The sequence below is a fragment of the Chiloscyllium plagiosum genome, unplaced genomic scaffold (assembly GCF_037043375.1).
Source record: "Chiloscyllium plagiosum isolate Xiang-an unplaced genomic scaffold, Cpla_swu_hap1 HiC_scaffold_1, whole genome shotgun sequence".
Taxonomy (NCBI): domain Eukaryota; kingdom Metazoa; phylum Chordata; class Chondrichthyes; order Orectolobiformes; family Hemiscylliidae; genus Chiloscyllium; species Chiloscyllium plagiosum.
Genome location: NW_028270139.1, coordinates 163,937,954 through 163,963,508, shown reverse-complemented (window position 1 = coordinate 163,963,508; position 25,555 = coordinate 163,937,954). Strand labels below are relative to the sequence as shown.

The window sequence follows — 25,555 nt, the reverse complement described above, 5'->3', positions numbered from 1 at the left end:
CATAGAAAAATACAGCGCAGTACAGGCCCTTTGGCCCTCGATGTTGCGCTGATCCAAGCCCACCTAACCTACACTAGCCCACTATCCTCCATATGCCTATCCAATGCCCGTTTAAATGCCCATAAAGAGGGAGAGTCCACCACTGCTACTGGCAGGGCATTCCATGAACTCACGACTCGCTGAGTAAAGAATCTACCCCTAACATCTGTCCTATACCTATCACCCCTTAATTTAAAGCTATGCCCCCTCGTAATAGCTGACTCCATACGTGGAAAAAGGTTCTCATGGTCAACCCTATCTAAACCCCTAATCATCTTGTACACCTCTATCAAGTCACCCCTAAACCTTCTTTTCTCCAATGAAAACAGCCTCAAGTGCCTCAGCCTTTCTTCATACGATCTTCCTACCATACCAGGCAACATCCTGGTAAACCTCCTCTGCACCCGTTCCAGTGCCTCCACATCCTTCCTATAGTATGGCGACCAAAACTGCACACAATACTCCAGATGCGGCCGCACCAGAGACTTATACAACTGCAACATGACCTCAGGACTCCGGAACTCAATTCCACTACCAATAAAAGCCAGTACGCCATATGCCTTCATTACCGCACTATTTACCTGGGTGGCAACTTTCAGAGATCTGTATACATGGACACCAAGATCCCTCTGCTCATCCACACTACCAAGTATCCGACCATTAGCCCAGTACCCCATCTTTTTGTTACTCTTACCAAAGTGAATCACCTCACACTTACCTACATTGAACTCCATTTGCCACTTTTCTGCCCAGCTCTGCAGCTTATCTATATCCCGCTGTAAGCTAACACATCCTTCCTCACTGTCAACAACTCCAGCGACTTTCGTATCATCCGCAAACTTGCTCACCCAACCTTCTAGCCCCTCCTCCAGGTCATTTATAAAACTGACAAACAGCAATGGTCCCAAATCAGATCCTTGCGGAACACCGCTAGTAACTGCACTCCAAGATGAACCTCTACCATCAACTACTACCCTCTGTCTTCTTCCAGCCAGCCAATTCCTAATCCAAACCTCCAACTCACCCTCAATGCCATACCTCCGTATTTTTTGCAGTAACCTACCATGGGGAACCTTATCAAATGCCTTACTAAAATCCATATACACCACATCTACCACTTTACCCTCATCCACCTCCTTAGTCACCTTCTCAAAGAATTCAATAAGGTTTGTGAGGCACGACCTGCCCTTCACAAAACCATGCTGACTATCCTTGATCACATTATTCCTATCCAGATGTTCATAAATCCTATCCCTTACAATTATCTCTAAGACTTTGCCCACAACAGAGACTCACCGGCCTATAGTTACTAGGGTTATCCCTACTCCCCTTCTTGAACAAGGGAACCACATTTGCTATCCTCCAGTCTTCTGGCACTATTCCTGTAGACAACGAGGACATAAAAATCAAGGCCAATGGCTCTGCAATCTCCTCCCTTGCTTCCCAGAGAATCCTAGGTTAAATGCCATCAGGCCCAGGGGACTTATCTATTTTCACCCTTTCCAGAATTTCCAACACCTCTTCCCTACATACCTCAAAGCCATCCATTCTAATTAATTGTGACTCAGTATTCACATCAGCAACAATGTCCTGTTCCTGAGTGAATACTGACGAAAAGTATTCATTCAGTGTCTTCCCAATCTCTTCAGCCTCCACACGCAACTTCCCACTACTATCCTTGACTGGACCTATTCCTACCCTAGTCATTCTTTTATTCCTGACATACCTATAGAAAGCCTTTGGGTTTTCCCTAATCCTACCAACTAAGGACTTTTCATGTCCCCTCCTTGCTGCTCTTAGCTCTCTCTTCAGATCCTTCCTGGCTACCTTATAACTCTCAATCGCCCCAATTGAACCTTCACGCCTCATCTTTACATAAGCCGTCCTCTTCCCTTTAACAAGGGATTCCAATTCCTTATTAAACCACGGCTCCCTCACACGACCCTTTCCTCCCTATAAAAAAGGAGATTGAGAGGGGACCTGATTGAGGTCTACAAAACCACGAAGCGTACAGACAGGGTAAATAGAAACAAGCTTTTTCCCAGATTGAAGGATTCAATAACGAGAGGTCATGCTTTCAAGGTGAGAGGTGAAAAGTTTAAGGGGGATGGATACACGCGGCAAGTACTTCACACAGAGAGTGGTAGATGCCTGGAACACATTGCCAGCAGAGGTGGTAGAGGCAGGCACGATAGATTCATTTAAGATGTATCTGAACAGGTACCTGAGAAGGTAGGGAGGAGAGGGATACAGATGCTTAGCAATTGGGCAACAAGTTTAGACAGTAGATTTGGATTGGCTCAGGCTTGAAGGACTGAAGGGCCTGTTCCTGGCTGTAAATTTTCTTTATTCTTTGCCAGGCATGACTGGCTTCTGGTTCACATTTGCTTCTGCACTTCTCTTGCCAGGTCTGAAATACAGGTTTGTACTTGTGTATCTCCCTTGTTAATGTTTACAGACGTTTCAATGCAAGGTCTTTCACTGTTTGCTTACTTCACTGTTGAGCAGCTGCAGATGTTGACTGCCTGTTTGAGTAGTTCTTAAAACTCTAAAATCTTTAAAGCTAGAAACATCCCACACTGGTTCTGGGTCCATGACAATTCTTGTTACCTTGTGGTATTGAGCCACAGGACACATTGCTGCTATTACGTTGCACATGATGTGGTGCCAAGCACTATCAGCTTAGGTTAGGGGTGTCTGTTGCCACAAAGTGAATCTTAAAGAGAAGAGTCTTTTATCTTAAACATGAGATAGTGCATTGAATGTTAGTAACCAGGTGTAAGTTCCATTAACAACATAAAGAAGGTATGCATGTCACAATGTCCAAATCTGTTCTGCTTTATCCCCTCTAAGACATCATCAGATTGGATGAAACTTTCAGCAACATCACCTTCTACAAAAGAGGCCATTAAACTCATTGAGCCTGTAACATAGGAACAGGAGGAGGCCTTTCAGCCCCTCAAGTGTGTTATACTGGAAAAAGAATCAGCCCCCGAAAACCTCTTGGTCATTGAATAAGATCATGACTGATTGTTGCTTCCAGGCCATGGACAGGTCCCTTGCTTAACCAGGATAACCATGGATGTAGACATTTGGCTTCTGTTCCTTGTTGGAGCCTACAGCCCACATCAGCCATTCCCACCCCTCTCCATCTAACCTGCCATTTTCTCAGAAATGCCCCAAAGTTTTGGCTTGTCAGTCTGTTTTAGTCCATGCTGTTTGACAGTGCTGTAAAGATTTCACCAAACTGATGGGATTACTGAATATCTCAATCAAGGTAAAATCTCTTGATCTGAACCTCACAAGCTCCAGTTGACTCCCAGCATTCACAGCCTTTTGGGAGAGAGTTCCAGATTTCCACAGGCCCTTTCAGTGTAGGAAATCTTCCTGATTTCACTCCAGACCAGTCTGGCTCAAATTTGAAGGTTCTGTCCCCTAGCTCTGAGCTTGCCCCAATGGAGGAAATGGTTCTTCTGTTTCTATCCCCCTCTGTATCTCTCACTCACTCTCTCTGTTTCTGAACCTCTCTGACTCTGTCCCTCTCTGACTCTTTCTCTCTCTGTGACTGTCCATCTTTGACTCTATTCCTCTCTGTGTCTATCCCTCGCTGTGTCTGCCTGTCTCTCTTTCTCTCTGACCCTGTTCCTCTCTTTCCTGTCCCTTTCTGACGCTCCCTCTCTGTCTCTCTTCCTGTCTCCCTTTCTGTGTGTTTTCTTTCTCTTTATATCTGTCTCTGTTTGTCTATCTGCCTCTCCCTTTCTTTTCCTATCTCTCATACCTTGTCATTCTCCCTCTCTCCCTGTTTCTCTCCCTGCTTCTCTGTCCTTCTCTGCTGGACTCTCTTGTGCTCTTTTTCTTCTCTGTCGCTCTTTTCCTGTGTGTCTGTCCCTCTGTCTCTATCATATTGTCTCTGTCTGTCTGTCTGCCTGTCTCTCTCTGCGCTCTCTCTCTCTGTCCTTCTTTCTGTCTTGTCCCTCTGTCTCTTTCTCTCTCTTTCTGTCTCCCTTTCTCTCGGATACCCCCACTCTCTCTTTGTCCCTTTCCCCTCTGTCTGTCAATACATCTGTCTCTCTCATTCTGTCTGTCCCTCTTTCTTTCTTGTCTCTCTCTGTCTGTCTGTCTCTCTTTGTCTCTGTACCCATCTTTCTCTCTGTCCCTTTCCCTGTCTCTCTGTTTCTCTTCAGCCTAATGTTTCCTAAATTACAACAATGACAACAAGTTAAAAGTAATTAATTCACCATAAAGCACTTTACAATGTCCTGCAGCTTGCTATATAAATGAGTCATTTTCTAAAAAAAAACACTCTCTCAATTCCTTGAACCATGTCAACTTGGTCATGCCCCACCTGACCTTTCACAGGCTGTTGGATCTTGTGCACAACCAGAAAGCATGAGTTCAAATCACACTCGGTCATTTGAAAATCTGAATTCCAGGAAAAAATTAAGAACTTTGAAAAGAAACTGACGTTAAATAGAGGAGACACTAATGCTGTCAGACTGTTGTTAAAAAAAACTCAACTGATTCATGGGTTATTTGGGAATATTATTTTCCCAAGTTTCTAGCATCAATAGGAATTGGCAGTAAATATCCTCCATCCCCATATTGATCCTTTTTTTCCCCCTTACAATCCCTACAGTATGGAAGCAAGCCATTTGGCCCATCAGGTCTACACTGACCCTCTGAAGAGCATCCCACTAGACACACCCCATGCGTATCCCCATAATCCTGCATTTTCCCATGGTTAATCCACCCAACCTGCACACGATGGGGCAAGTTAGCATGGCCTACCCACCTACCCTGCACATCTTTGGAATGTGGGAGGAAACCCACACAGATACAGGAAGAATGTGCAAACTCCACATAGACAGTCACCCGATGGTGGAATCGAACCTGTGTTCCTAGCGGTGTGAGGCAGCAGTGCTAACCACTCTGCCACACTATACCACGCAGTGTTAAAGAATGCAGGGTTACCAGTTCTGACTTCAAGGAATTCATTTCTCTAGAACCAAAACCAATTGTAGTCCAAAAGAGCCCATTCTGCCTGTGCTAGCTTTTTGCCTGAGAATTCCAAAACTCGTCACTGCACGAGCTGCAGTGTAAATCTGACCTTTGTTTTTGGGTAATTTGGAGGAGAGAATTTCCTTTGTTTGGGATGAGGAGGTCGTTGAGGAGAAATCTCTGGGCAGAAAATGCTGTTGAGCTATCTAATGTTTTGTCATGGGAGAATGGCTGATTCAGAGACCATTGAGCGTATACAAGGAGAATTTGTTATCTGTTTGACTTGAAAGACGAAATACTGTTGACCAATCCAAACTCCAAAGAAATCTCCTTTTAGCTTCTCCTGCTGAACCGTCCCAGTGTGTCAAGTCTCTCCTCCTACCTGTTGATTTCCATCTGAGGACCGTTGACCCTGTATATTCACCGTGGATTTCTGCAAGATGGTATTTGAAGCTGAACCGAGTACTCTGACCCTGTTTAACTAAAGATGTAGAATGAAGCCAGAGGGTGCTGGAGAGGCTCAGCAGGTCTGACAGCATCTATGGAGAGAGGAAAACTGACTTACCATTTCACAGAGTCATTAGACTTACTCCGGTTCAGATGGAGGCCATTCGGCCCCAAAATGCCTGCACCTGCTCTATTTCCCTAGTGCCCTTTTCCCATATCCCTGCACACTATTACTCTTCCAAAACCCTCCCCTCCCCCGCCCCCCTAATTTAAACCAGCAACAGAGAAAAGATTTACCCTGTGCTGTAATCTGTTAAAATTCAAGAGGCAAAAACTGTCCCAAAAGTCACTATTTAAAGTACAAAAAAATTTTAGAACGTAATTCTTTCAGTCTAACATAAAATATTAACTAACACTATTTACAACTCCTTTCTCTAACCTATCTTTTACTTTCCCTCTACAATACTGGTCTGATGAAACCCCCTGTTTAACATTTACCAAAAAATTCAAATTTCAAAACCAGCCAGCTGTCAAATCTTCTCTTTGTGGATTTACTCTCCAGGTTGATGTGTTTTCTCTGTTCAAACTCCTCGCCTACCTCTCAGAGAGTTCTGACTAGCAGCCTACGTCTGTTGGTCTGTTGGCAGTCCTCCCTCAACTGTTCAATTTGTTTAATATTTATACCCCAAAATATCAAATTGTTTCATTGGTTTAAATATTATCAAAGTACCAAATTCAAACTTGATTGGAGTTTTGTATCTGGGGTATAATTTAAACTGATTGGCCGAAATTGAATTTGTTTTTGTCTCATAGCAACCCAGCCAGTGCTAGCTGCTGGACCAAATGTCCCATTGTAAATTCTCCAGCATTCTGTGCGCTTGCTAAGCCCTTCATCTCTTAAAGGTACAGTACACCTCTACACCTTCATTTCAACGCCTCAGTTGAATCTGCCTCCACCACATTTCCATACCTCATTTTGTGAAAAAGGTTTTTCTTCCAATACCCTTCTCTCGTTTGCACATTACTTTAAATCTACGCTTTCTTGTTCTGTTTCCTTTTGCTTATCTAGTCTGTCCAGCCCATTCGTGATTTTGAAAACCTCTGCCAAATCTTCTCTCCGGGAGAACTTCTTAAATCTGTCCTCTTCACTGAAGTTTCTCATCCCTGGAACTATTTTTCCTATCATACGGTGCCCACAAGTATAGACAACCCAGTGTAACTCATCTTCGGAACTGAAACAGCTGGATAAGTAGCTGAAGGGGAGGCGCAGCAAGTATTTTTCACACCAGATAATTTTCACAGCCAATGCATGGCTTTTTAATTACCGTCACTGTTGCATTTATGTACACCACAGATTCAGGTCAGCTCAGAGAGTTGTGTTTTTTTCATTCACTAATGGCTGAGCCCTTGAGAAGGTGGGGGTGAGCTGCCTTCTTGAACCGCTGCAGTCCATGTGCTGTGGATTGACCCACAATGCCCTGAGGGAGGGAATTCTGGGATTTTGACCCAGAGACAGTGAAGGAATGGCCATATATTTCCAAGTCAGGATGGTCAGTAGCTTGGAGGGGAACTTGCAGGAGGTGGTGTTCCCATGTATCTGCTGCTCTTGTCCTTCTAAATGGAAGAGATTCTGGGTTTGGAAGGTGCTGTCTGAGGATCTTTGGTGAATTTCTGCAGGGCATCTTGTAGATGGTATACACTGCTGCTACTGAGCATCGGTGGTGGAGAGAGGGGATGTTTGTGGATGTGGTGCCAATCAAGTGGGCTGTTCTGTCTTGGATGGTGTCATGCTTCTTGAGTGTTGTTGGAGCTGCCCCCATCCAGGCAAGTGGGGAGTATTCCATCACATTCCTGACTTGTGCCTTGTAGATGGTGGACAGGTTTTGGGGAGTCAGGAGGTGAGTTCCTCGCGCAGTATTCCTGGCCTCTTACCTGCTCTTGTAGCCACCGTGTTTATGTGGTGAGTCCAGTTGGATTTCTGGTCAATGGTAATCCCCAGGATGTTGATAGTGGGGATTCAGTGATAGTAATCCCATTGATTGTCAAGGGCCGTTGGTTAGAGTGTCTCTTATTGGTGATGGTCATAGCCTGGTATTGTGTTTTGTGAATGTTACTTGCCACGTGTCAACCCAAGCCTGGATATTGCCCAGATCTTGTTGCTTCAGTATCTGAGGTGTCATGCATGGTGTTGAACATTGTGCAATCATTGGGGGCAAACATCTTCATATCTGACCTTCTGATGGAGGGAAGGTCATTGATAAAGCAGCTGAAGATGGTTGGGCTTAGGACACTACCATGAGGAACTCCTGCAGAGATATCCTGGAGCTGATAATGACTGACCTCCGACAACCACAACCATCTTCCTGTGTGTCAGGTGTGACTCCAAGCAGCAGAGATTTTGCCCCCTGATACCAATTTGTACTCCACATTAATCCTCTTCCTCTCCATAAGTGCAAACCTTTACAGCAGAAACAGGGGCAGCACTTGAGTAGCTGATAAGGACTAAACACTGTGATGGAGATGTAAGGACTTCCTGTGCTTGATCCTTACCCAGCTCTGCATGTCAACACATGTAAGTAACAGCTAACACTTGGATCATGCTTACCTGTAGGCGAGAGTGTGGAATGCAGATGCTGGAGATCAGAGTTAAAAGTGTGGTGCTGGACCCTCCAACCCCTTGGTATTAGTGTAGATTTCACCAGTTCCTCATTTCCTCTCCTCCCATCTCATCCCAGGTTCAACCTTCCAACTCGGCCAGACCTCATGACCTGTCCTACCTGTCCATCTTCCTTCCGACCTATCCACTTAACCCTCCTCTCCGACCTATCACCATTACCCTCACCTCCATCCACCTATTGCACTCTCAGCTACCTTCCCCCCAACCCCACCCCCCTCCCATTTATCTCTCCATCCCCGAGGTTCCCAGACTCATTCCTGATAAAGGACTTTTGCCCGAAACGTCGACTCTCCTGCTCCTCGGACGCTGCCTGACTTCCTGTGCTTTTCCAGCACCACACTCTTGCCTCACGCTTATCTGTGATGACTTCCACAGTCAATTAGCCTGCTAATACTCACTTGAGTGGGAATTGATTCAGCCCAGTTGTCTGGATTGTTGGTTTACAGAGCGATGTGATGTGTGGGTTCAATTCCCATCACCGGTTTGAGGTTACCATGGAGGACTCCCCTTCTCAACCTCCCCCCTCCCTCACCTGAGGTCTGGTGGCCCTCAAGTTAAAGCACCACCAGTCGCTTGGCTAAAATAAATCAGGGAAGATGCTGGAAGTGCCCAGCCAGTCTGCAGAGGGACAGAGAGAGAGAGAGAAAGCTCACTGAGCTTTCAGCTGACCTCGGGCAGCATGTATTGTCTGGGCTTGAATGTGGGTGATGACTGTCAAATATAGCCAGGCGATGAATAATAGTAAAAGCTCTGGGCATGTTTGAACACTCAGATGTGTCAACAAAGATAAGCCACAGATCTGAAGTGCTCTGCAGCCCTGAATAACTGGCAGCTCCTGTTAATCATTTTGTAGCTATTTGTATTAAACATGGCCCTTATCTGTGATAGTATTAAAAATCACACAGCACCAGGGTTATAGTTCAACAGGTTTATTTGGAAGCAAGCTCCTTCACACTATGACAGTATGTACGGCTAAAGGCCGCAGAGTTAGGGTGACAGTTCATCAGGGTGCTTGAATTAATGGGTGTGACCAGCCACAATGCAGCATTGTTCAAACCACAGTAACTAAAGAAAGAAGTTGCATGTCAAACAGTGCCCCATCTTGGGATATCCCAAAGTATCTTACAGTCAGTGAAGTACTTGAATTGTAGTCATTGTTTTTTATTATTACTTATTCACAGGATGTGGCATCATTGTCCAAGTCAGCATGTATTGCCCATTCCTAATTGCCCAGAGGGCATTTAAGAGTCAACCACATTGCTGTGGGTCTGCAGTCACACATAGGCCAGACCAGATGAGGATGCCAGTTTCCTTCCCGAAAGGACTTTCATGAACCAGATGGGTTTTTCCCAACAATCAGCATGAGGCGCATGGTTGTCATCAGACTCTTCATTCCAGATTTACACTGAATTCAAATGCCACCAGCTGCCGTGGGAGGATTCAAACCCGGGTCCCCAGAACACTGCCCGGGTCTCTGGATTAACAGCCCAGTAATAATACCACAAGGTCATCACCTCCCCATTGCTGGGAAAAGAATGCTGTCTAGCTGTGCACGGCAAGCTCCCACAGACAGAATTTGGATAATTGCTGGATCATCTATTCTAGTGATAAGTAAGACTAGAAGACACAGGAGCAGAAGTAGACCATTCAGCCCATCGAGCCTGCTTGGTCATTCAAGGAAATCATGATGGATCTGTTCTGTCTTAACCTCTCAACTCTTGATTCCCTCCTGATTCTCAGCCTTGAATATAATTAAGGCTGTTCTTTGCAGTAAATAATTACGGATTCACTCCCCTCTGAGAGAAGGAATTCATCCTCAGCTCTGTTTTAACTGTGCAACCCTGTATTCTGAGATTCCACCCTTTGGTCCCAGACTCTCCCACAAGGGGAAGCAATCTTTCCACACCTGGTGTTTCTTTTCTTAGATAAGGGGCCGGAAACCTTTCACAATGTTCCAGCTGTTCTCTGAGGAGTGCCCTGTACAGTTTTAGTAAAACCTCCCTACTTTTATAAACCGCAAGAACTGCGAATGTTGTAAATCAGAAACAAAAACGGATATCACTGGGAAAGCTCTGCAGGTCTGGCTGCATCTGTGGACAGAAATCAGAATTAATATTTCGGGTCGAGTGACTCTTCCTCAAGTTTGGCCAGACCTGCTGAGCTTAGCCTGCAGTTCCTGATTTTGTCTCCCTACATATATACTGCATTCCCATTGAATTAGAGGCCATTTACTTTCCTATTACTGGCTGAACTTTTTTGGGTGTTTCATGGACGAGGATTCCCATATCCATCTATTCTGTACCTCTCTGCGGTCTTTCTCCATTTAAATATTCTTCCTGCTAAAGTGCATAACCTCACATTTCCCAACATTATATTCCATTGGCCAAGATTATGTTCCACTCACTGAACCTGTCTATCTCCCTCTGCAGAGTCTTTGTGCCATCTTCACCCTTGCCTTCCCACCTATTTTTGGTGTCATCCACTTCTGTCATGAATGTGTGATGTAAAGTTTAGAGACCCCAGCACTGATTCCTGTGAGCACTCCATTAATTACAAGTTACCATCCTGAAATGGCCCTAGTCGCTTTCGTCTACTGGTTTGCCAATCCTCTATCCATGCTGACAGGGAGGCAACAGCTTAATAGCCTTATCACTGGACTGTTAATCCAGAGCCATAGGTAATATCCTGGGGACCCAGGTTCAAATCCTGCCACAGCAGATGGTGAAGTCTGTATTCCATGAATGACCAGGGAGTGAATGTTGGAGAAAAGCCCGTTTGTTTCACTAATGTTCTTTAGGAAAGATTTAAGAGAGTGGGGAGATACAAAGAGATTTGAGGGACAACTTTGTCACACAGGGGGGTGGGGTGGTGAGTATCTGGAACAGGCTGCCAGAGGTAGTGGTAGAAGCAAATACAATCTCGTCATTTAAGAAACATTTCGGCCATACGTTGGTGGGATAGGTATGGTGGGATGTGGACCAAACACAGGCAAATGGGATTAGTTTAATTGTGAAAACTGGATAGCAGGGACAAGTTGGGCTGAAGGGCCTGTTTCCATGCTGTAGACTCTATGCCTCTGTGAAACTGCCATCCTTACCTGCTCTGACCTACATGTGACTCCAGACCCACAGCAATGTGGTTGACTCTTAATTACCCTAAATGCTGGCCTGTAAGTGATTTAAAAAGCCCATCTGCAACACTTGTTAGTGAGCCTAATATGTGGTACCTTATTCTCTGGGTGCCTCCTGAAAATCAAAATATATTACTGGTTCACCTTTATCTCTCCTGTGTGTTACCTCCTTAAAGAATTTTAGTAAATGTGTCAGGCATGATTTCCTCTTAACAAAGCCATACTGACGCTATTTGATCATACCATGCATTTTCAATTGCTCTGCTATTACATACTTTAGAATACAGAGGAAGCTCGATTATCCAAACAACATGGGCGGGGCGTAGTTTGTTTGGATAATTGAATGCCGGATAATACAGTTTAGCCAAGCATCAGGACTTTGTGATCTTGTTCGGATATTCCGAAATTCAGATAATGGGTGTTTGAATAATCAAAGTTCCTCTGTAGTTTCCAACACAATCTAATGATAACAGATGTTAAGCTAACTGACCTATAGTTACCTGCTTTTTTTTTTGTCTCATTCCCTTTATAAATAAAGGACACTCCTTTGATTTGCCTTCAACATTTTCACAAGTTCAAAACACTGTAAAATAATAGCAGCAAAACTGAGCAACGTGTGGTGGACAGACAAGATTTAATATGAAGATGTATTCACTGACCATGACTATCAGCATGAGGCTATTGAACGTCTGTGGATCTGCTAACAGATCCAGGGGTCGTAACTCCAGATGTTGACCTTAATACTATAAAACCTAGGAGCAGAAGTAGGCCATTCAACCCTTCAAATCTGCTCTACTATTCAATGAGTGCATGACTCAATGAGCTGAATCAAGATTAGAGTGGTGCTGGAAAAGCACAGCAGGCCAGGCAGCATAGGAGCAGGAAAAAAATCAAAATTTTGGGCAAAAGCCCTTCAGCAGGAATGATGAAGGGGTTTTGCCCGAAACGTCGATTTTCCTACTCCTCAGATGCTGCCTGATCTGCTGTGCATTTCCAGCACCACTCTAATCTAGACTCTGGTCTCCAGCATCTGCAGTATCCACTTCTGTCTCAATTAGCTGAATGCTCTACTTCTGTTCCTACGTCTATAATCTTAAGGTCAATGACCTTCCTGAACATCTTCTCCCATTCTGAGGGTGTTTCTAGATAGGCTCCTGATTTTCTTTTCAAACACAGCATCTCTGGTCCCCTCCACCTGCCCCCATCAATGCCCCCAGGGAAGCATCCAGTACTCTGGAACATTGTCACTCCCATGGTCTTCCATGTTCTATCTTTAAATTTCAGACAAATTACCCAGAGCAGCCTCCCGCTGAAAACACCAAATGCAGAATGTTGGGGATACTGATAACCTGAAATTTTGAAAAAAACAGAAAGTATCCGATGTACTCCACAGGTCGGGCAGCATCTTTGGAGAAAGCAGAGTTAACGTCTTTGATGAAAGGTGTTGGTCCTGAAATGTTAACTCTGTTTCTCTTTACACCAATGCTGCTGGACCTCCTGAGCTTTTCCAGCCTCTTCTGTTTCTCTTGTCTTTTAAGAGGGACAGCTTGCCTTGAAGATCGGATAGTAATTCGGTCTCCTGCTGTTCACAGAGGGAGCTGCTAATGTGCAGAGAGGATGCTACCAGTCAGGAACCCACTCGGCCTCACAACACTGAGAGGCAGATGAGGTGGGACATGCCACCCTTACATTCTGAGTGTCTCCAGCAAAGCGAGGTGGTCCGTCTGTGATCCACAACCCCCCACCATATTAAAAACATACATCTCCCCCGAGACATCAAATGTTGCTTGTTTCTTCTAAGCATTCTGTGCATATCACGTATTGCAACACACTCTCTCCTGAGCAATAATGATGTGGAGGTGCTGGTGTTGGACTGGCGTGGACAAGGTTAGAAGTCACACGACACCAGGTTATAGTCCAACACGTTTACTTGAAATCACAAGCTTTCGGAGCCCTGCTCCTTTGTCAGGTGGAGTTCTGATGAAGGGGCAGCGCTCCGAAAACTTGTGATTTCAAATAAACCTGTTGGGCTATAACCTGGTGTCATGTGACTTCTGACCCTGAGCAGGCAATAATTTATTAGTCATGCCTAATTAAATCAGTGATATTAAGAGTCAGCCAGTAGCTAGGTATGGTGACAGTTTTCCATTCCTGATGAGTGTTACGAAACCTGTTGGATTTTTTGGCATTCCAATATCCTCCGTGGGTCTCTTATCTGGAGCTAGTCCCTGAATTTATCTGATCTGCTCAGTTCAGTTTCATTCAATGGAACCCCTGATTGCTGGGTTTATTGTCTTGCGATCACCTTGGCCAACAACAGCACCATGAATCATTTGGAATATCTCCCAGGGAGCTTCACCACAGAGTTGGCAAAGCAAAAATGACATTGAGCGACTCTGTTCAGGCTGACAATCAAAAGATTCATTCCACCTGGACTTCAAGAAGGCCTTTGACAAGGTGCTGCACAGGAATCTACTGAGTGAGATAAGAGCCCATGGTGTTAGAGGCAAGGTGCCAGCATGGATAGACAATTGGCTGTCTGGCAGAAAGCAGAGAGTGGGGTTAAAAGGATCCTTCTCAGGATGGTAGCTGGTGACAAGTGGTGTTGCACAAGGGTCGGTGTTGGGACCACAACCTTTCACTTTATACATTAATGATCTGGATGAAAGAACTGAGGGAATTCTGGTTAAGTTTGCAGATGATACAAAGATAGGTAGAGGGACAGGTAGCACTGAGGAGGTGGGGAGGCTGCAGAAGGATTTGGACAGGTTAGGAGAGTGGGCAAAGAAGTGACAGATGGAGTACAACATGGGAAAGTGTGAAGTCATGCACTTTGGTAGGAAGAATAGAGGCATGGACTGTTTACCAAATGGGGAGATACTCAGAAGTCTGAATTCGATTAGATTAGATTACTTTACAGTGTGGAAACAGACCCTTCGGCCCAACAAGTCCACACCGACCCGCCGAAGCACGAACCACCCATACCCCTACATTTTACCCCTTACCTAACACTACGGACAATTTAGCATGGCCAATTCACCTGACCTGCACATCTTTGGAACTGTGGGAGGAAACCGGAGCACCCGGAGGAAACCCACGCAGACACGGGGAGAATGTGCAAACTCCACACAGTCAGTCGCCTGAGGCGGGAATTGAACCCAGGTCTCTGGCGCTGTGAGGCAGCAGTGCTAACCACTGTGCCACCGTGCAAAGAGACTTGAGAGTTCTATTCCAGGATTCTCTCAAGGTAAACTTGCAGGTTGAGTCAGTAGTTAGGAAGGCAAATGCAGTGATGGCATTTATTTTGAGAGGACCTGAGTATAAAAGCAGGGATGTACTTCTGAGGCTCTATATGGCTCTGGTTAGACCACATTTGGAGTATTGTGTACAGTTTTGGGCCCCATATCTCAGGGAGGATGAACTGGCCATGGAGCAGGTTCAGAGGAGGTTCACGAGAATGGTCCCAGGAATGAAAGGCTTAACAGATGAGGAATGTTCGAGGGCTCTGGGTCTATACTCGATGGAGTTTAGAAGGATGAGGGGGGCTCTAATTGAAACTTACAGAATATTGAATGGCCTGGACAGAGTGGATGTTGGGAAAATGTTTCCATTGGAAGGAGAGACTAGGACCCGAGGGCACAGCCTTAAAGTAAAGGGAAGACCTTTTAGAACGGAGATCAGGAGAAACTTCTTCAGCCAGAGAGTGGTGAATCTATGGAATTCACTGCCACAGAAGGCTGTGGAGGCCAGGTCATTGAGTATATTTAAGATGGAGTTAGATAGGTTCTTGATTGTCATGAGGATCAAGGATTTTGGGGAGAAAGCAGGAGAATGGGGTTGAGAAACTTCTCAGCCATGATTAAATAATGGAACAGACTCAATGGGCTGAATGGCCTAATTTCTGCTCCTATGTCTTATGGTCTTAAATGAATTTTCAAAGAGCACATTAAAAGGAAAAGAAAAAGAAAAGGAGAAAAAGATTTATGATCTTGAAGGACAGCATTTGATCCATCATGTTGGCGTTGTGTGTGAAAGAATGATCTCATCCAATCCCAGCTTCTAACTCTTGGTTAGTAACCCTGTAGGGCACAGAGACTTGCATTCCAAATTTCAAGCCTGACTTGTTTTCCTGAATCTGTCCTCATAGAAGTCATAAGAATCCCTACATTGTAGAAACAGGCCATTTGGCCCAACAGGTCCACACCGACCCTCCAAAGACCCAGACCCACTCCCCCATCCTATTACTGTACATTTCCCCTGACTAATACACCCAACCTACACATCCCTGAACAGTGTGGGCAATTCAGCATGGCAAATTCACCTAACCTGGGCATCTTTGGACTGTGGGAGGAAAACAAAGCACCTGGAGGAAACCCACACACACACACACACACACAGGGAGAACGTGCAAACAGTTGCCTGAGGCTGGAATTGAACCCAGGTCCCATGAGGCATCAGGGCTAACCTCTGAGCCACTGTGCCTGCTGAGTGAAAAGGTCTGCTAACACATCTCTCTTGTCTGGAGTATTCGAGATGGCTAAACCCTGACGGTAAAAGCACTACTGAATATTCAAAACTAGAAAGAGGATGGGAAAATTCAATCCGAGAGTCTCGGACAACTTGTGAAAAGCATATCACTGCAAGCAACAGATTTCCCAATCGCTCACTTGCAGCTTCCTCTTTGTAAACCGAACCTCCCACATTGCTTCATGGCAAATGTTGGTGCGTTTCCCACACTCTCTCTCTGTGTCTTACAATTTCAAAGGAACAAAGAACAAAAGAGAATTACAGCACAAGAACAGGCCCTTCATCCCTCCGAGCCTGTGACAATCATTGTGCCCTAACTAATCTAAAAAACAAACCTTCTACCCTTAAACGGTCCCTATTCCTCTATTGCTTCCCTATTCATGTAACCATCCAGATGCCTCTTAAATAGAACATAGAACATTACAGCGCAATACAGGCCCTTCAGCCCTCGATGTTGCTCTGACCCGTGAAACCAATCTGAAACCCATCTAACCTACACTATTCCATTTTCATCCAGATGTTTATCCAATGACCATTTAAATGCCCCTGACGTTGACAAATCTACTACTGTTGCAGGCAGGGCATTCCATGCCCCTACAACTCTCTGAGTAAAGAAACTACCTCTGACATCTGTCCGATGTCTCTCACCCGTCAATTTAAAGCTATGTCCCCTCGTGCTAGCCATCACCATCTGAGGAAAAAGGCTCTCACTGTCTACCCTATCTAACACTCTGATTATCTTATATGTCTCAATTAAGTCATCTCTTAATCTTCTTCACTCTAATGAAAACAACCTCAAGTCCCTCAACCTTTCCTCATAAGACCTTCCCTCCATACCAGGCAACATCCTAGTAAATCTCCTCGAAACCCTTTCAAAACTTCCACATCCTTCCTATAATGTGGTGATCAGAACTATACACAATACTCCAAAGGCACCAATTTTGTACAGCTGCAACATGAGTTCATGGCTCTGAAACTCAGTCCCTCTACCAATGAAAGCTAACAGACCATATGCCTTCTTAACAACACTGTCAACCTGGGTGGAAATTTCAGAGATCTATGTACATGGACATTGGCATCTCTCTGCTCATCTATACTACCATGAATCTAACCATTAGTTCAGTACTCTTTATTCCTGTTAGTCCTTCCAAAGTGAATCACCTCACACTTTTCCACATTAAACTCCATTTACCACTTCTCAGCCCAGCTCTGCAGCTTATCTATGTCCCTCTGTAACCCACAACATCCTTTAGCACTATCCACAACTCCACCGGCCTTAGTGTCATCCGCAAATTTATTAACCCACCCTTCTATGCCCTCATCCAGGTCATTTATAAAAATGACAAACAGTAGTGGACCCAAAGCAGATTCATGTGGTACCCCACTAGTAACTGATGAACATGTTCCAGGATGAACATTTCCCATCAACCACCGCCCTCTGTCTTCTTTCAGCTCGCCGATTTCTGATCCAAACCGTTAAATCACCCTTAATCCCATGCCTCCGTATTTTATGCAATAGCTTACCACAAGGAACCTTATCAAACACCTTACTGAAATCCATATATACCACATCAACCGCTTTACCCTCATCCACCTGTTTGGTCACCTTCTCAAAGAATTCAATAAGGTTTGTGAGGCACGATCTACCCTTCACAAAACTGTGTTGACCACCTCTAATCAACTTATACCTTTCTAGATGATTATAAATTCTATCACTTATAACCTTTTCCAACACTTTACCCACAATAGAAATAAGGCTTACTTGTTGTCTCTACTCCTCTTCTTGAATAAGGGAACAACATTTGCCTATCCTCCAGTGTTCTGGCAGTATTCCTGTAGACAATGACAACATAAAGATCAAAGCCAAAGGCTCAGCAATCTCCTTCCTGGCTTCCCAGAGAATCTGAGGATAAATCCCATCTGGCCCAGGGGACTTATCTATTTTCACACTTTCCAGAATTGCTAACACCTCCTCCTTGTGAACCTCAATCTCATCTAGTCTCGTCTCTTGTATCTCAGTATTGTCCTTGACAACATTGGCTTTTTGTAGTGTGAATACTGACAAAAAATATTCATTTAGCGCTTCCCTTATCTCTTCGGACTCCATACAAAACTTCTCACTGCTATCCTGGATTGGCCCTAATCTTACTCTCATCATTCTTTTATTCATGATATACCTATAGAAAGCTTTAGGTATTTTCTTGATCCTACCTCCCAATGACTTCTCAAGTCCCCTCCTGGCTTTTCTTAGCTCTCTCTTTCGGTCTTTCCTGGCTAACTTGTAATTATCAAGCGCCCTAACTGAGCCTTCACATCTCATCCTAACGTAAGCTGCCTTCTTCCTCTTGAAGTGTTGCCAACTTGCCTGTGTCCACAGCTTCTTCTGGCAGTGCATTCCAGGCCTCTACCGCTCTCTGTGTGAAAAACCTGCCTCGCTCAGTTCCCTTCAACTTTCCCCCTTGCCCCTTGAACCTGTGCCCCCCTTGTCATTGAAATGTCAACCTTGGGGGTAATAAGCCTCTGACTATCCACCCTATCTATACCTCTCATAGTTTTATGGACTTCTCTCAGGTCTTCCTTCAGCTGTTGTCTTTCCCACGAAAGCAATCCCTCTCAGCCAACCACTCAGATTGCCGGTGGTAACTTGTGTGGCAGTCTACCTGGCATCTGGGCACAGAGAGCAGTGGGTGACAGTGAAGAGAGATCCATTGACACTAGATTAGATTAGATTAGATTACAGTGTGGAAACAGGCCCTTCGGCCCAACAAGTCCACACCGACCCGCCAAAGCGCAACCCACCCATACCCCTACATTTACCCCTTAACTAACACTAGGGGCAATTTAGCTAAGGGTGCCGATTGGTGTGTTAACCCAGAACAATAGTTTAAGGGGCTGCTGGATTACTACCACAGCACCACCATCATCATAGTATGACTGTGGCCAGTATGTTGTAGTTACTAACAGCACCTGAAGGCCAAAGGTCAGAAACAGGCTCCAACTGATGTACAAACAGTAGCTCTGATCCTCAGTACTCACAATCATGGGACTCTCTGCTCATCAAGTACATCAATGTTTGTATATCAGCAGGTTCCTGTTTCTGACACTGGGCCATTAGTGACACAGACCCCCGTACAATTACAACATTTAAAGGACATTTGGACAGGTCCATGGAGAGGAAAGGTTTAGAGGGATATGGGTCAAAAACAGGTAACTAAACTAGTTTAACTTGGGAAACCTGGTCAGTATGGACTGAAGAGTTTGTTTCCATACCGTATGACTCTAAGATTCTAAAATCTTGTGAGCTCACTGGAGAGCAGCGGTTTAATCCACTTTGTGCTTTTGAATGTACGAAGCACCCACTGAAAGAATTTGTATAATTTTTTCAAAGTGATATATTTGAATTCATTAGCAAAATCACCCACCTCATTGTTTTGATGGTTAATGGCACTGCTGATGTCTAACATTCTCTGTGGATATAGATGCAGATGTGAATATGCCTTGTCCATTCCATAACAGTCCAGGACACAGGCGCAATGCTGGCTGAGTTATGGGGTGGAGGCCCAACAGGCTGGGGCTATATTCCCTGGACGTGACCTTATAGAAGTTTATAAAGTCATGAAGGGCATGGATAGGGTGAATAGTTAAGGTCTTCTCCCTAGGTTAGGGGAATCCACGACTAGAGGACATAGGTTTAGGGTGAGAGGGGAAAGATTTACAAGGGACCTAAGGGGCAGAGGGTGGTGCGTGCATGGAATGAGCTGCCAGAGGAAGTGGTGGAGGCTGGTACAATTGCAACATTTAAAAGGCACCTGGATGGGTATATGAACAGGAAGGGTTTCGAGGGATGTGGGCCAAATGCTGGCAAAAGGGACTAGACTAATTTAGGATATCTGGTTGGCATGGAGGAACTGGACTGAAGGGTCGGTTTCCGTGCTATACGTTTCTATGACTCTCTGACTTTATGACCTTACCTTTCACTGGCTGGTCTGTCGCAAAATGCCGGGATTCTCCCATTTGTCTTCATTTTCAAAGCATCCGTTCCACTTTTCTGTGCATCTCTTTCTAATTGACTTAACTCTTTCTGTTTCTTTCCCTCAGATAAGGATTATTTTTGGAATGTGTTTACCCAGCGTTCGTCCCACAAAAGAAAAGGGGGTCAGGTGCGATTCTCCAATGATCAGACCGTGGAGTTGGAGAAAAAGTTTGAGATCCAGAAATACCTTTCACCGCCAGAGCGGAAGTGCCTGGCCAGATCCCTGCAGCTCAGCGAGAGGCAGGTAAGTTGCGGGATTGGAAAGGAATCAGATCATGCACAAGCTGCAGGACCATTCCAGCTCATTTAGGCCGTAAGACATAGGAGCAGAAATTAGGCCATTCAGCCTATCGAGTCCGCTCCGCCATTCAGTCACGGCTGACAGGTTTCTCAACCCCATTAGATTAGATTAGATTACTTACAGTGTGGAAACAGGCCCTTCGGCCCAACAAGTCCACACCGCCCCACCGAAGCGCAACCCACCCATACCCCTACATTTTACCCCTTACCTAACACTATGGGCAATTTAACATGGCCAATTCACCTGACCTGCACATCTTTGGAGTGTGGGAGGAAACTGGAGCACCCGGAGGAAACCCACGCAGACACGGGGAGAACTTGCAAACTCCACACAGTGAGTCACCTGAGGCGGGAATTGAACCCGGGGTCTCTGGCGCTGTGAGGCAGCAGTGCTAACCACTGTGCCACCGTGCCGCCCCTGCCTTCTCTCTGTAACCCACGATCCCCTTGGCAACCAAGAACGCACCTACCTCCGTCTTAAATAGATTCAATATTTATCAGCTCTGACCAACTACCCGTGTTTAAGGTGACAGTGGTAGGAGTTGAGAAGCTTTTTGCATCTTTTTGCTACCCGTGATAGTAACCATCAAATCAGCAAATCGGGGACCCACAGAAGAAAGTGCTCTCTGCTCCAAACCCCACCATTGCCTCCAAGCTCATCATCTCCCGGCCCCACACAGCACATTTCAACCTCCTTCCCAAAATTGACATACAGAACCGCCTGGGCACACCCAATGTTTCAGCCTGCTCCTGTCCCACCAATCTCATCTCTTCTTACCTTGTCTCGGTACTTTCTCCCCTGGTCCTGTTCCCTTCCTGCTTAATTCACGATTCCTCTGATAGTTTACATCAGTTTCGGCCATGTCCTCTTCACCTTCACATGTCCATCCCCTCCCAGGATGGTCTCTGCTTCTCCCTGCCAGAAAGGCCTGAACCGTCTCCCCCCCACCTCCACTCTTCTCCACTGCCTCCTCACTTTGAATAATTTCTCCTTTAACCCCTCCCACTTTCTTCAGGTCAGGGGGCTGGGCTGTGGGTTACCCACTTGGGCCCCGGGTATACCTATCACTCTGTGGGGTACGTGGAGTATTCCTTCTTCCGGTCCTATTCCAGCCCCCCACCCACAACTCTTTCTTCCGTGCTGCTTCCCTCTCTCGTCCAGAATTGGAAAAGTTAACCAATTTCACTTCCTATTTCCACTCCGCCCTCATTTTCACCTGGTCCATCTCTGACTCCCCCCTTCTCTTCTTCAACACTTCTGTTTCCATTTCTGGCCACTAATATCCACTATAATCCCACTGACTCCCACAGTTACCTTAACTGTACATCGTCACACCCTGCTTGCTGTAAAGACTCTATTCCAGTCTCCCAGTCCCTCCATCTCTGTCACATTTGTTCGGATGAGGCCAACTTCGACAAGGGAGCCTCCAAAATGTCCACCTTCCTCCTCAACGGAGGAGTGGCCAGCACCATGTTGACAGCGCCCCCAACTGGGTCCAACCCATCTCCTCTACTTCTGCCCTCATCCCCTCTCTTCCCTCCCATAACAGCGATAGGGTTCCCCTTGCCCTAGGCGAAAGGGAGGACTGCAAATGCTGGAGATTAGAGTGGTGCTGGAAATGGACAGCAGGTCAGGCAGCATCCAAGGAACAGGAAAATTGACGTTTCGGGCAGGAGCCCTTCATCAGGAAGGCCTGATGAAAGGCTCCTGCCCAAAACGTCGATTTTCCTGCTCCTCAGATGCTGCCTTCCCCTTGTCCTTACTTACCATCCCACCAGCATCCACATCCAGAGGATCATCAGCCACCATTTCTCCAACTCCAGTGAGATGTCACCACTAGACACACATTCCCCTCTCTTCCATTGTCCGCTTTCCGCAGGGATCATTCCCTCTGGGACACACAGGTTCACTCTTCCTTCACTCCCAACACCTCACCCCCATAGCCCCACGACCCCTTCCCCTTCAACTGCTGAAGGTGTAACACCTGCCCATTTACCTCCCCCCTCCTCAGTATCCAAGGGCCCAAACACACCTTCCAGGTGAACCAGCACTTTACCTGCACCTCACACAATCTTGTCTACTGCATCCGCTGCTCACAATGTGGTCTCCTCTACACTGGGGAAGTGGAGTGTCGACCGGGGGACTGCTTCACAGAACACCTATGTTCTGCCCTCAAAGATAACCCTGAGCTTCCAGTTACCTGTTACTTTAATACCTCACCCTGTTCCCTGGCCAACATCTCTGTCTCAGGCTTGCTGTGGTGCTCCAGTGAGGCTCAGCGCAAGCTGGAAGAACAGCACCTCATTTTCCACTGAGAGACCCTGCAACCCTCCAGACTCAATAATGAGTTCAATAATTTGGGATTTGAGGCATTTTCTCCCATATCCTTACCCCAACCCCCACACACCAGGCCTTGTCATCGCATAGTCTGCTAACACACACAATCCATTGACAGCCCCTCCGTTCCCGATGAGCAGCTATTCATTCTCCGAGACTTTACCCAGTCCTCTGTCTATCCAACTATATTTCTCTCTCTTTGGGCTTTATCTCCACCTATTGTTTACTTCTCCCCTTACTCCTCTCCCCATCCCATCTTCTGCTTTTCACAGCTTTTCATAGCTACCATCAGTTCTGAAAAGGGTCACCAGACCTGAAACAATAACTCTGTTTTCTCTACACAGAGGGCACACCTGCTGAGTTTTCCCGACAATTTCTACTTTTGATAAAAGTCTCTTGAACCTTTCAAAAACTGAATGTTAGGCTCACTCTACACTGTCCCATCCATCACTCCCAGGAAACAATGGTATAGGGTTAGATACAGCGTAAAGCTCTCGTTACATTGTCTCCATTCATCACTCCAAGGACGGGACAGCATGGAGTTAGCTACAGAGTAAATCTCCCTCTACACTGTCCCCATCAAACACGCCCAGGACAGGGACAGCACGGGATTAGATACAGAGTAAACCTTCCTCTACACTGTACCCATCAAACACGCCCAGGACAGGGACAGCACGGGATTAGATACAGAGTAAACCTTCCTCTACACTGTCCCCATCAAACACTCCCAGGACAGGGATAGCACGGGGTTAGATACAGAGTAAACCTTCCTCTGCACTGTCCTCATCAAACACTCCCAGGACAGGGACAGCACAGGGTTAGATACAGAGTAAAACTTCCTTTACACTGTCCCCATCAAACTCGCCCAGGACAGGGACAACTCAAGGTTAGATACAGAGTAAAACTTCCTCTACACTATCCTCATCAAACACTCCCAGGACAGGGACAGCTCAGACTTGTTCTATGCTCTGTCTGGAAGAACTGGCTCAGATTTTCTCCTGCCTCCTGCTATTTGACTTTTTTCTTTCTTCTTCTCTTTTTCATTTGCTCTGCAGGTGAAAACATGGTTCCAGAACAGGAGAGCAAAATGGCGAAGACTAAAACAGGTACAAAGCGTTGGCTTTCCCCCACTTTGATTGGGCAGATGTGTCATTGGGTCCTGCATTGATAAATGGACTATTCCTGTTGTCTCATTAACCCAAACATTCAGCTTCTGAATTTACCAGGCAAAATGACCCAGAGACAGGGAACAAACCAGTGTTACTGAAACAGAGAGCTAAATAAATGGAGAACAACTCTGGAACTCCAAGGTTCACAAGCCACAAAAACTTAGAATGTAAGCGCAATAAGTAATTAAGGAGAATAATGGGATGCTGTCTGTTATTGCAAGCAAATTTGATCAGAAAAGTAAGGTTATTATGCTCAAGTCATACAGGGTATTGAGACTACATCGAGTGATACAGATGTACAGCATGGAAACAGACCCTTCAGTCCAACTCGTCCAGGCTGACCAGATATCCTAAAGTGATCTAGTCCCATTTGCCAGCATTTGGCACATGAACATCTAAACCCTTCCTGTTAATATACCCATCCAAATGTCTTTTAAATGTTGTAATTGTACCAACCTGCACAACCTCCTCTTGAATACAGTCGATTCTGCTATAACGCGGTAGTTCTGTTCTCGTGCAGTCCTGTGTATAAGAAAATCGCGTAATAGCAGCACTACTTAAACTAATGGAGCCGGAATTGCGTTATAACCAATACACGCTTTAAAAGTTCGCATGTTAGAAACAGTGTTCCTAATTCGTCAATCGTGTCTTAGTGAATTTGCATTAACGAAATGCATGTTCTCGCAAAACAACCTGTGCTGTATATAGTTCTGCTGTCCTTACTTAAGCAAGGTTGTAAATGAATTCAAAGCAGTTTAGAGGAGGTTTATCAGATTGATACTTGGAATGGTTAGATGGTCTTATGAGGAAAGGTTGGGGCAGACTGGGCTTGTTTCCACAGGGGTCTAGAAGAGCGAGAGGTGACTTGATCAAAATGTATAAGATCTTGAATAGTCTTGACGAGGTGAACGTGGAAAGGATGTTGTGGGTCAGTGCTAAATTGGGGATGTACTGTTTTCAAATTAAGGATCACCCCTTTAGGGTAGAGATGAGGAGAAATCTTTTCTCTCAGAGTGTTGAACTGTTGTGGAACACACTACCGCCGAAGGTAGAGGAAGAAGACTAACTGCATGTTTTTAAGGAAGAGGTAAGTAGATTCTCATTAGATAGGGAAATCAAAGTGTGCAATGCAAATGTGGAATACAATACATAAACCAATCAGCCAGGACCTTACTGAGGGGTGGAACAGGCTTGAGGGGCTGAGTGGCCTATTTCTCATAGAGTCATAGAATCCTAGCAGTGTGGAAGCAGGCCATTTGGTCCATCAAGTCCACACCGACCCTCCAAAAAGCATCCTACCGTATACACCCCCCTATCCTGTCCCTGCATTTCCCATGGCTAATTCACCTTGTGTACACATTCCTGCACATTACAGGCAATCTACCATGGCGAGTCCACCTAACCTGCACATCTTTGCCCATTTTCCTTATGCTGGTAAACTTTCAGTCTCTGAATCTGTAGAGACAGAAAGACTTCAAACAACTTCATATCTGGAGCACCTTTCACTGCCTCAGAGCATCCCAGTAAACTTTACAGCCAATGACCAGATTTGGTTCCCAGATTTAAGGGAATGATATTCCTCCATTGGAGGCAGTGCAGAGAAGGTTCACAAAGATGACCCCCGCTATGGAGGGATTGTCTGATTAGCAAAGGCTGGGATTTTGGTTCGGACTCTACTCACTGGAGGTTCAAAAAATGAGAGGCGGTCACCCTTAAAGAGTTTGTTCAGATAAAAGCTGAGAGAATGTTTCCCCTCATGGGAGAGCCTAGGACCAGAGGGCACAGTCTCAGAATAAAGGGGCACCAATTTAAAACTGAGATGAGGAGGAATTTCTTCTCTCAGAGGGTTGTGAGTCTTTGGAACTCTTTGCCACAGAGAGAGCTGTGGGGGGCAGAG

The 25,555-nt window shown here is 45.5% G+C and overlaps 1 protein-coding gene across 1 annotated transcript in view; it reads left to right on the top strand.

The window, feature by feature from the left end:
- LOC122555170 (hematopoietically-expressed homeobox protein hhex-like) overlaps nt 1-25,555 on the top strand; it is a 99,407-nt gene that overhangs the window by 16,907 nt on the left and 56,945 nt on the right. The window contains exons 2-3 of the mRNA XM_087991953.1: nt 19,917-20,095; nt 23,545-23,595. Coding sequence (XP_087848079.1) covers nt 19,917-20,095; nt 23,545-23,595 — 230 coding nt within the window. The remainder of the gene's footprint in view (nt 1-19,916; nt 20,096-23,544; nt 23,596-25,555) is intronic.